Source organism: Anomaloglossus baeobatrachus, chromosome 11 (genome assembly GCF_048569485.1).
Source record: "Anomaloglossus baeobatrachus isolate aAnoBae1 chromosome 11, aAnoBae1.hap1, whole genome shotgun sequence".
Lineage (NCBI taxonomy): Eukaryota > Metazoa > Chordata > Amphibia > Anura > Aromobatidae > Anomaloglossus > Anomaloglossus baeobatrachus.
The window spans coordinates 169,576,087-169,588,499 of record NC_134363.1 but is presented as its reverse complement, the minus strand read 5'-3'; the positions used below and the strand labels follow the sequence as shown (position 1 = coordinate 169,588,499).

Sequence of the window (12,413 nt, the reverse complement as noted above, 5' to 3'; positions counted from 1 at the left end):
GTCATACTCGTCGCCCCAGACTGGCCGAGGAGATCGTGGTATCCGGATCTGTGGCATCTCACGGTCGGTCGACCGTGGTCACTGCCAGACCGACCAGACTTACTGTCCCAAGGGCCGTTTTTCCATCAGAATTCTGCGGCCCTTTACCTGACTGTGTGGCCATTGAGTCCTGGATCCTAGCGTCTGCAGGATTATCCCAAGGAGTTGTAGCCACAATGAGACAGGCTAGAAAGTCGACTTCTGCTAAGATCTACCACAGAACGTGGAAGATTTTCTTATCCTGGTGTTCCGCTCAGGGAGTGTCTCCCTGGCCATTTGCATTGCCCACTTTTCTTTCTTTCCTGCAATCGGGGTTAGAAAAGGGCTTGTCGCTCAGCTCCCTTAAAGGGCAAGTATCGGCACTATCCGTGTTTTTTCAGAAGCGTCTAGCACGTCTTCCTAAGGTGCGCACGTTCCTGCAGGGGGTCTGTCATATTGTGCCCCCGTACAAGCGGCCGTTAGATCCATGGGATCTGAACAGGGTTCTAGTTGCTCTCCAGAAGCCGCCTTTCGAGCCTCTGAAGGAAGTTTCCTTTTCTCGCCTGTCACAGAAAGTGGCGTTTCTTGTTGCGATCACATCGCTTCGGCGAGTGTCGGAGCTGGCAGCTCTGTCATCCAAGGCTCCCTTCCTGGTGTTCCACCAGGACAAGGTAGTGCTGCGCCCCATTCCGGAGTTTCTCCCTAAGGTCGTCTCCTCGTTTCATCTTAATCAGGATATATCCTTGCCTTCCTTTTGTCCTCATCCGGTTCACCGGTATGAAAAGGACTTACGTTTGCTGGATCTGGTGAGAGCACTCAGAATCTACATTTCCCGCACGGCGCCCATGCGCCGTTCCGATGCACTTTTTGTCCTTGTCGCTGGTCCGCGCAAGGGGTTGCAGGCTTCTAAAGCCACCCTGGCTCGATGGATCAAAGAACCAATTCTAGAGGCCTACCGTTCTGCGGGGCTTCCGGTTCCTTCAGGGCTAAAAGCCCACTCAACCAGAGCCGTGGGTGCGTCCTGGGCATTACGACACCAGGCTTCGGCTCAACAGGTGTGCCAGGCAGCTACCTGGTCGAGTCTGCACACTTTCACCAAAGATTATCAGGTACATACCTATGCTTCGGCGGATGCCAGCTTAGGTAGAAGAGTCCTGCAGGCGGCAGTGACATCCCCGTAGGGGAGGGCTGTTTTGCAGCTCTAACATGAGGTATCTCTTTACCCACCCAGGGACAGCTTTTGGACGTCCCAATCGTCTGGGTCTCCCAATAGAGCGCTGAAGAAGAAGGGAATTTTGTTACTTACCGTAAATTCCTTTTCTTCTAGCTCTTATTGGGAGACCCAGCACCCGCCCTGTTGTCCTTCGGGATTTTTTTGTTGTTTGCGGGTACACATGTTGTTCATGTTGAACGGTTTTTCAGTTCTCCGACGTTATTCGGAGTTAATTTGTTTAAACCAGTTATTGGCTTCCTCCTTCTTGCTTTGGCACTAAAACTGGAGAACCCGTGATACCACGGGGGGGTATAGCCAGAAGGGGAGGGGCCTTGCACTTTTTAGTGTAGTGCTTTGTGTGGCCTCCGGAGGGCAGTAGCTATACCCCAATCGTCTGGGTCTCCCAATAAGAGCTAGAAGAAAAGGAATTTACGGTAAGTAACAAAATTCCCTTCTTTTTTTTGCCTGACTTTAAAGGGAACCTGTCAGGTGCAATATGCAGCCAGAACCACGAGCTGTCCTGGGTGTATATGGCTAATCCTTGCCTAACTGTACCTGTATACACTGGCATAGATAAAGAGATCTTTGAAAGAAGTATTTCTAAAGATCCTTTATCATATGCTAATGAGCGCACAGACTAGTCGCAAGGGCGTTATATCCCCTAACTAGTCCGCCCTCTTAGCATGTTGGCATACCCAAAGGGGCGTTCTAACATGCTATTCAATGCACATTGTCGGTGACGCGCGGACCTGTGTCCATTGTCACCGCCTCAGAATCCCAGTTTAGGGTCAGTGCGCATGATCAGATGTCCCGACATTTCCTGTCATGCGCTCTATGAAGCACATCCTGGCTTCAGAGAGGTCTAATGTGCATGACCGGAAGTGCTAGGGACTTCTGATTGTGCGCACCGACCCTAAATCCGGCTTCTGAGGAAGTGACAACGGACACAGGTATGCGTGTCACCACTGATGGCAATGAATAGCATGTTGAGCTGAAAGGGTGGACTAGCCGGGGCCTTTATGACTAGTCGCTGGCCTCATTAGCATATCATAAAGGATCTTTAGAAATACTTTTTCTAAAGATCTCTTTATCTATGCTACTAGATACAGCGACAGTTGGGCAGGGATTACCAATATGCACCCAGAACTACACGTGGTCCGGGGTGCATATTGCACCTGACAGGTTCCCTCTAAGGTTACGTGCCCACGGGACTATGTACCTGCAGATATATCCGCAGCAGCTCCCCGGAATCCACAGCTATACATTGCTGCGGGATTCCAGGGAAATATCTGCGGTAAACCTGCGGACATTCATGCGACTTACCTGGTGAAGTCCCGGCCTCTATCTCCATAGTGGAGAGATGGGATTTCCGCATGAATAATTGACATGCAGTTACGTGCGGCAGCCGCACATACCGCAGCATTGATACAGCACTCCCCATATCCCATAGGATAACATGGGGAGTGTCTGTACTTGCTAAAACCTGCAGATTTATTTAGAAGAAGGGAATTTTGTTACTTACCGTAAATTCCTTTTCTTCTAGCTCCAATTGGGAGACCCAGACGATTGGGTGTATAGCTACTGCCTCCGGAGGCCACACAAAGCATTACACTAAAAAGTGTAAGGCCCCTCCCCTTCTGGCTATACACCCCCCGTGGGATCACGGGCTTGCTCAGTTTTAGTGCTAAAGCAAGAAGGAGGAAAGCCAATAACTGGTTTAAACAAATTCAATCCGAAGTAACATCGGAGAACTGAAAACCGTTCAACATGAACAACATGTGTACCCGAACAACCAAAAATCCCGAAGGAAACAGGGTGGGTGCTGGGTCTCCCAATTGGAGCTAGAAGAAAAGGAATTTACGGTAAGTAACAAAATTCCCTTCTTCTTCGGCGCTCCATTGGGAGACCCAGACGATTGGGACGTCCAAAAGCAGTCCCTGGGTGGGTAAATTAATACCTCATGTTAGAGCTGTAAAACAGCCCTTCCCTACAAGGAGGCAACCGCCGCCTGCAGGACTCTTCTACCTAAGCTGGCATCCGCCTAAGCGTAGGTATGCACCTGACAATGCTTGGTGAAAGTGTGCAGACTCGACCAGGTAGCTGCCTGGCACACCTGCTGAGCCGTAGCCTGGTGCCGTAATGCCTAGGGCGCACCCACGGCTCTGGTAGAATGGGCTTTCAGCCCTGATGGAACCGGAAGCCCAGCAGAACAGTAGGCTTCAAGAATTGGTTCCTTGATCCATCGAGCCAGGGTGGATTTGGAAGCCTGCGACTCTTTACGCTGATTAGCGACAAGCACAGAGGGTGCATCCGAGCGGCGCAGAGGCGCCGTGCGGGAAATGTAGATTCTGAGTGCTCTCACCAGATCCAACAAATGCAAATCCATTTCATATCGATGAAAAGGATGAGGCAAAAGGAAGGTAAGGAGATATCCTGATTGAGATGAAAGGGGGATACCACCTTAGGGAGAACTCCGGAATCGGGCGCAGCACTACCTTGCCTTGGTGAAACACCAGGAAGGAAGCTTTTGGATGACAGCGCTGCTAGCTCGGACACTCTCCTAAGAGACGTGACCGCTACCAGAAAGGCCTCTTTCTGGGAAAGTAGAGAGAGTGAAACATCTCTCAGAGGCTCGAAGGGCGGCTTCTGGAGAGCAATTAGTACCCTGTTCAGATCCCATGGGTCCAACGGCCGTTTGTACAGAGGGACAATGTGACAAACCTCCTGCAGGAACGTGTGTACCTGAGGAAGTGGTGCTAGGCGCTTCTGAAGAATACAGATAGCGCTGAGACTTGTCCTTTAAGGGAGCCGAGTGACAACCTTTTTCCAAACCAGATTGCAGGAAGGAAGGAAAAGTAGGGAATGCAAATGGGCAGGGAGACACTCCCTGAGCAGAGCATTAAGAGAAGAATATCCTCCACATCCTGTGGTAGATCTTGGCAGACGTCAGTTTTCTAGTCTGTCTCATGGTGGCAATGACGTCCTGAGAAAATCCTGAAGACGCTAGGATTCAGGACTCAAAAGCCATACCGTCAGGTTCAGGGCCGTAGAATTCAGATGGAAAAAACGGCCCTTGGGACAGTAAGTCTGGCCGGGCTGGTAGTGCCCACGGTTGGCAGACCGTGAGATGCCACAGATCCGGGGACTACGACCTCCTCGGCCAGTCTGTGGCGATGAGGATGGCGCGGCGGCAAACGGACCTGATGTTGCGTAGCCCTCTGGGCAACAGTGTCAGAGGGGGAAACACATAGGTAGCTGGAACTGCGACCAAACCTGAACTAAGGCGTCTGCCGCCAGAGCTCTTTGATCGTGATACCGCGCCATGAAAATCGGAACCTTGTTGTTGTGCCGAGACGCTATTAGGTCGACGTTCAGCATCCCCCAGCGTTGACAGATTTCCTGAAAACCGTCCGGGTGAAGATACCCTTCCCCTGCGTCCATACCCTGGCAACTGAGGAAGTCTGCTTCCCAGTTTTCTGCGCCCGGGATGTGAACTGCGGATATGGTGGATGCTCTGTCTTCCACCCCCATCAGACTCCGCCGGACTTCCTGGGAGGCTTGCCGACTGCGTGTTCCGCCTTGGTGGTAGATGTATGCCACCGCTGTGGAGTTGTCCGACTGAATTCGGATGTGTGTGCTTTCCAGCCACGGCTGGAAGGCTTGCAGGGCAAGATACACTGCCCAGATTTCCAGCACATTGATTTGAAGGATGGACTCCTCTGAAGAGAGTCCTTGACCGTCTGAGAAGGGGGACGTTCCTTCTAGGGACGTCGACTTCCCATCCCATTGGCAAAGAATGCCACATTGGAGTGGACGCAGTTGAAACTGCGCGAAAGTGACTGCCTCTGCATGAGGCGTGTTAAGGGGTGTGACTGGCCGTGAAGGAGAGACTGCACCCCCGTCTGTAGTGAACGCTGTTTGTCCAGCGGAAGCTTCACTATCGCTGAGGGAGCGTGACACTCCATGCCCAGATATGTCAGCGATTGGGTCGGTGTCAGATTTAACCTTGAGAAGTTGATGATCCACCCGAAACTCTGGAGAGTCTCCAGCGCTACGCTCAGGCTGTGTTGGCATGCCTCTTGAGAGGGTGCCTGACAAGTCGACCGTCCAAGGAAGGATCACCGAGTGACCCTGAGAGTGCAGGACTGCTCCCACTGCTGCCCTGAACTTGGTGAAAACCCGTAGGGCTGTCGCCAGACCGAAGGGCAGGGCTACGAACTGAAGATGCTCGTCTTCAATAACGAAACGTAGCAAACGTTGGTGCTCTGGAGCAATCGGCACGTGGAGATAAGCATCCTGATGTCTATTGATGCTAGGAAATCTCCTTGAGACATTGAGGCAATGACGGAGCGGAGGGATGCCATCCGGAACCGCCTGGCCTTCACGTGCTTGTTGAGCAGTTTTAGGTTCCCCACAATCAGATTGGAGGAAAAACCGTGTCTTGTTCCTGAAGAGGAACAGGAATTACCACTCCTTCTGCCTGCAGAAGAGCATCGGCTCGGTGGGTAGGTGGGGAAGTTCTGAAGAATCGAGCCGGAGGCCGAGAAGAGAACTCTATCCTGTACACGTGAGACACAATGTCTCTCACCCACCGGTCTGTGACCTGTGGCAGCTAAATGTCGCCAAGGCGAGAGAGTCTGCCACCAACCGCGGATGCGGAGAGAGAGAGCTTAAAGTCATGAGGAGACCGCCTTGGAAGCGGTTCCTCTGGCTGCCTTCCTTGGGCGTGATTGAGCCCGCCTGGAATCTGAGCCCCTCTGAGCCTTTTGAGCCCTTTTGGACTAGGACAATTTGGACCTGCCCGAGCCTGGGAAGGACCGAAACCTCGACTGTCTCTCTCGGACAGCCTTAATAGGGTAAGTCGCAATGCAGACATTGCGAGGATAAGGACGCTACCTGCGGCACAGATGTACCTGTGCTCAAGACCAGCTGCGCAAGACCAGCTGACATAGCTTAGAGTGCCCATACGGCTGCGAATGCCGGAGCAACCGACACGCCGATAGCTTCATAGACAGATTTCAACCAGAGGTCCATCTGTCTGTCAATGGCATCTTTAAGTGAAGTCCCATCTCCACTGCAACTATGGATCTAGCCGCAAGCCCGGAGATTGGGGGATCCACCTTTGGACCCTGGGTCCAGCGCCTGACCACGTCAGGGGGAAGGGATAACATGTATCCTTAATACATTTGGAGAAACGCTTATCTGGTAAGCGTGGTGATTCTGAACTGCTTCTCTGAAGTCAGCGTGGCCAGAAAAGTACTCAATGTACGCTTGAGATACTGAATGGGATTTCTCCTGCTGGGAAGCTGACTCCTCCACTGAAGGAGCTGGGGGAGAGATATCCAACATGCCATTGCTGGACGCTTTAAGATCATTCACCATGGCGTCACCATCCGGTGTATCCGGATTGAGAGCGGTGTCAGGATCAAAGTCCTGATCAGCTACGTCTGCCTCATCATACAGAGAGTCCTCTGCTGTGACCCTGACTAGTGATGAGGCCGAGTGCCGCTCCCAGCGAGCTCGCTTAGGCTGTCTGGGACTGCCTGGGACCCCCCCGGAGCACTGATTTTGTTCCAAATGAGGGTGGCCAGGGAGCAATGATCAAGATTGCCCATGGCCTGTCTGGACTGCAAGTCACTATCCCATGACAATCTATCAGCCGAAACTGCAACACCGTCCCTGTCCATGGACAGGGTTCACAGGTGGTTCCTTTGGCCACCTCTAGTAGAGACCCCGGCTGACCAAGTGCTACAGGGGAGCATTGCACACAACGGGGGTCAGTGGAACCTGCCGGTGGAACAGTATCACATGCAGTAAAAGCAGCATAGAAAGCCTGTGTTGCTTTTTTGCTGCTGTAGTCTAGCCATCTAGGAGCATATAGCCAAGAATAGCGACCGTACAGTGCAATGTATAGCATACAAGCATAAAGTACAAATGAGCACTTCAGCACATGCAATATGAGCAGCTTAGAAAGCCTGTGCCTTGGGACCCTTGCTTTTTTGCTGCTGTAGACTAGCCATCTAGGAGAATATCGCCAAGAATAGCGACCGTACAGTGCAATGTATAGCATACAAGCATAAGTACAAATGAACACTTCAGCACATGCAATACAAGCAGCCTAGAAAAACTGTGCCTTAGCACCTTTGCTTTTTTGCTGCTGTAGTCTAGCCATTCTAGGAGAATATAGCCAAGAATAGCGACCGTACAGTGCAATGTATAGCATACAAGCATAAGTACAAATGAACACTTCAGCACATGCAATACAAGCAGCATAGAAAGCCTGTGCCTTAGCACCTTTGCTTTTTTGCTGCTGTTGTCTCGCCATCTAAGAGGGCATATAGCCAAAAATAGCGACCTACAGTGCAGTGTAAGCATAAAATACAAATGGACACAACGGTATTTAGTGGGGTCAGCACTTCAGGTGCTGCTTACCGCCCGCCTATAAGCGGGTGTGTGGTCGCCAGAGTCCTGTGACTGGTTGTCTCCGTTCTCCAGCTCGGACTGCAGGAATGGCTGCCGGCGTCCTTCTCCAGCTCGTGTGACGAGGGGCGGGCCGTGGGCGTGCCCCAGGCAAGAGCGGGAAACCGGCGTCCCACTGTGTCCAGTGAAGGGGGCTGGAGAATGCAAAGCAGACTCCAGCCCTCGGCGCTGACTTTCTGTACAGCGTCCCGCCTCTCCCCTGACTGGCAGGGCTGGGGGCGGGAACGAAACGAAAACTAGGCCGCAAAGCCGGGGACTCGAGTAATAAGCGCGGCCGTCCTATGTGCACGGCCAGCGCGGAGTCCCCGGCGCACCACAAGTCCCAGCCGCGCCACAGTGTAAAAACACCCAGCAGCGGCCCGGCGCGGCAGTTCCCAATACATAAATTCACACAGCAAAGCTGCCGTGAATAATAGCACGAGCGCTCCGCGCTGTTGTCCCCGGCGCACTAGCACTCCCAGCAATGCTGGTGTGTGTGTGCGCGATGTGTACGGGGACACAGAGTACCTTAATGTAGCAGGGCCCTGTCCCTGACGATACTCAGCTCCATATCCAGCAGGTTCTCTGGGTCTGTGGATGGAGCCCGGTCTCAGTGCCTGGAGACCTGTAAGATCCCACTTCACCCAGAGCCCTGAGGGGGGATGGGGAAGGAAAACAGCATGTGGGCTCCAGCCTCCGTACCCGCAATGGGTACCTCAACCTTAACAAACACCCGACAAAAGTGGGGTGAGAAGGGAGCATGCTGGGGGCCCCATATGGGCCCACTTTTCTTCCATCCGACATAGTCAGCAGCTGCTGCTGACTAAAAACAGTGGAGCTATGCGTGGATGTCTGACCTCCTTCGCACAAAGCTTGAAAACTGAGCAAGCCCGTGATCCCACGGGGGGTGTATAGCCAGAAGGGGAGGGGCCTTACACTTTTTAGTGTAATGCTTTGTGTGGCCTCCGGAGGCAGTAGCTATACACCCAATCGTCTGGGTCTCCCAATGGAGTGCCGAAGAAAATCCAGATTAATCCGCAGGTTTTCTGCAGCAAAATCTGCAGGTACATATTCCCGTGGGCACATAGCCTAATTCTGAAAAAGTTGACTAGAGACTGCCCGCCGCACTCATATCGCTCCATTCAGACCCGGTCCTTTCACAATGTCACCACTGTATACACAAGGTCTCGAAAAACCTGTGTCCTATTGTCATGGAGGCCGCAAACCCTGAATACCCAAGTCCTAGTGCTCCGACATCATTACCAGCAGAGCGCTTTGTTGTGGAGGAATAACCGGTTTTGTTTTTTCTCTTTTATTACGCAGCTCAGTTCCAATCTGAGACACGTTCGCGTGTTCGAAATGGATGTGGAAGATGACGGAGAAGCCGACGAAGAGGAGGAAGAAGAATCTCATTCTCAAGAAGTAACAGAAGAAGACTTGGATCAGTCCACGGAGAATGCGCAGAACGGCCTGGAAGCCGTCGATGTTACAGAAGAAAGCCTGGAGTCCTGACGCTGCACGAACGTTCAGACCGCGGCGAAGCTTGTGTAGAGATAGCAGTCTACGTGCTCCATGCAAGGAGACGATAGCATTCAGAGGTCTGTGATGTAAGAGCCGAAATAACTGCGTTACTGGCTAATAAGGTTCTGGATGCTGCTGGCTGCAATATCATGGCAGGGGGATGATAAACTAACACTTGGGTCCACCCTAGATGGCAGCATATTATCCTGTACCGTTTCTGGGGATTCATTTTTTTTTTGTATTTGTTTACTCTTCCTCTATGAGGAAGGTTGGCTCCCAGAAGTTCCCAGTAATATATAGCGTAGGCAAATTTGTTCTGTAACAGTAATAAATGCAAATATTTTTTTTCCCTTCTGGTCTCCGGTATTTTTTAATCTGCCATTCTGTACACAAAGAGCTTCTACTAGTTCCTGTTTTGTTCTTTTTTCCACTTTCATAACTAGTTCACGGTAAAATTATGGCAACCAATTCCTCCCGTAGCTTTTTAGGACGACCAGGCCTCATTTGTCTGTAGAGCTACGTCACTGCCTAATTTCAATTCCCTCCTTAATTGCTAGTCATTGGCAGGTAGTAGTGTGGAGGTCGCCTGAGCTGTAGTATGTTTGTTTAAATGTAATAAGAATATCTGTGTATGTAAATAATCAAAATGTAGATGTAGTTGTATAATAATCTGTCTATGTAGCAATTGCACAGATCTATAATACTCCCTGTTCAAAGTTGTATAGTCATGAAGGAGTTACCAAGGATAAGTGAACAGATGTACAAATAATGGAAGTTTTCAAATAATGAGCAAAAGTCTTATCAGTCATGTTCACACAGAAAGAATGTACAAGAAACAAACTGCGCTGTGAGAAATTAAGGAGTAAAAGTACTCCCTGTCTAGCTTCAAGGTTAGAGATACAAATTGTATAATTGGATCTATCTAATACACGGATCAGTTGATGATGCTGGCTGAAGGAGAACATGTCTCATGTATTCATTGTCTGATACATTGAAATATCGGCACTGATATACAGCTAATACGGCACCATCTCTGGATATCCCAAACGAAGACTCCATTAGCAGTCTTCACCCAAATTCCTCCCTTGACAGTAGTTGGTCTCCCCTCACACTATCTATCCTGACAATGCACTGAGGACATTAGATTCCCACTTTGCAGCTTGAAGCCTTCCTGCATTAAATAGAAGGATTTTTGGGTACTCACCGTAAAATCTCTGAGTCTTCATTGGGGTACACAGGACCAAATGAGAGAGAAAGGTCTCTAAGCCTCCTTTCTCTGCAATCTTCTGCCCATTGCATTTTTTTTTCTGCACCGTATTGTTTATACACACGCAACACTGAAATTGCACCATTAGGGGTTGCCCACTACATTAACATTGTCCTATCCTCAGGATAGGTTATCAATATCTGATCGGTTGGGGTCCGACACCCCCACTGATCAGCTGCTCTCATGAATGCTCCGTTCTGGAGCTGCGCCATCTTCTGCTGGCGGCTGGGTATTGCACATCCCTTCCCCTATTCATATCAATAGGAAGTGGATGTGCTGTATGCGGCAGCGCTGCAACGGAGCATTTCTGACCACTTGCTGCCGCCAGCAACGAGAACAGCTGATCGTCAGGGGTGCAGAGCGTCAAACCTGGGCCGATCAGATATTGAGGACCTATACGAAGGATAAGCCATCAATTTTAAAGTAGTGGCCAACCTCTATAAAGGGAATCTGTCACCAGGTGTTGCCACCGAATCAGAGCAGCATAATGTAGGAGCAGAGACCCTGATTCCAGCGATGTCACTTACTGGGCTGCTTAGTGTAGTTTTGATAAAATCACTTGTTTAATCAGCAGTAGATTATCATTACGGGACTACTTTTCCTGCTGCAGGTAATCCTGCACATTCATGAGCTCTGTATAACAGCTTGATCTGCAGCAGAGCAAACATTGATTGTATCAAAATGACAGCAAACAGCTCAGTAAGGCTATGTGCGCACATAGCGTTTTTGGCCGCAAAAAAAGCACCCGGGCAAAAATGTAACTAAAAATAACGCATTGCGGTGCGTTTTTCCAATGCATTGCATGGGTGAAAAACGCAGGAAAGAATTGACATGTCCATTTTTTTTTTGCTCAAAAACGCAGCTAAAAAAAAACAGTTGTGCAGACAACAAAAATGAAAAGTCAGACTTTGGTGGGGAAGAAAGATCATGCAGTTTTGAGCCCAAAAACGCACAGCGCGCACATAGCCTAATGCGGGCGTCACACGGTGCGATATATCGGGCAATATTGTCGGGGTGACGCACATCCGGCATCGTCAGAGATATCGTACAGTTTGACACCTCAGAACGACTGTTAACGAGCAAAAATACTCACCTTATCGTTGCTCGTTGACACGTCGCTCATTTTCATAATCTTGTCCTTCTGCGCGCCGGTTGTTCGTCGCTCCCGAGGCAGCACACATCACTCCGTGTGACACCCCGGGAACTACGAACACAGCTTACCTGTGGCCGCCGGCAATGCGGAAGGAAGGAGGTGGGCGGGATGTTTACGTCCCGCTCATCTCCGCCCCTCCGCTTCTATTGGGCGGCCGCTGTGTAATGTCGCTGTGACGCCGCACGTCCCTCCCCCTTCAGGAAGAGGATGTTCGCCGCCCACAGTGACGTCGCTAGGCAGGTAAGTGCGTGTGACGGGGAGTGATTAACGACTTTGTGCGCCACAGGCAACTAATTGCCCGTGACGCACAAACAACGGGGGTGGGTGCGATCGCACGATAGATCGTACCGTGTGACGCATCACTGGAATCGGGGTCTGTCTCTACATCATACTGCTCTCAGATGAGGGAACAAAGAAGGGAATTTTGTTTACTTACCGTAAATTCCTTTTCTTCTAGCTCCTATTGGGAGACCCAGCACCCACCCCTGTGCCCTTCGACCCAAGGTTGACTTGGAAGCCTGCGAACCCTTACGCTGGCCAGCGACAAGGACAAAGAGCGCATCTGAACGGCGCAGGGGCGCCGTGCGAGACACGTAGAGCCGGAGTGCTCTCACCAGATCCAAAGAGTGCAAATCCTTTTCACATTGGTGAATTGGATTAGGGCAAAATGAAGGCAAGGAGATATCCTGATTTAGATGAAAAGGGGATACCACCTTAGGGAGGAATTCCGGGACCGGACGCAGAACCACCTTATCCTGGTGAAACACCAGGAAGGGGGCTTT

General features: G+C 50.8%; 1 protein-coding gene across 1 annotated transcript in view; it reads left to right on the top strand.

Moving 5' to 3' along the window:
• Positions 1-9,561, top strand: part of ANAPC4 (anaphase promoting complex subunit 4) — a 170,535-nt gene extending 160,974 nt beyond the window's left edge. Inside the window, exon 29 of the mRNA XM_075329394.1 lies at positions 9,014-9,561. Coding sequence (XP_075185509.1) covers positions 9,014-9,202 — 189 coding nt within the window. The 3' untranslated portion in view covers positions 9,203-9,561. The remainder of the gene's footprint in view (positions 1-9,013) is intronic.
• Positions 9,562-12,413: the final 2,852 nt, after the last annotated feature.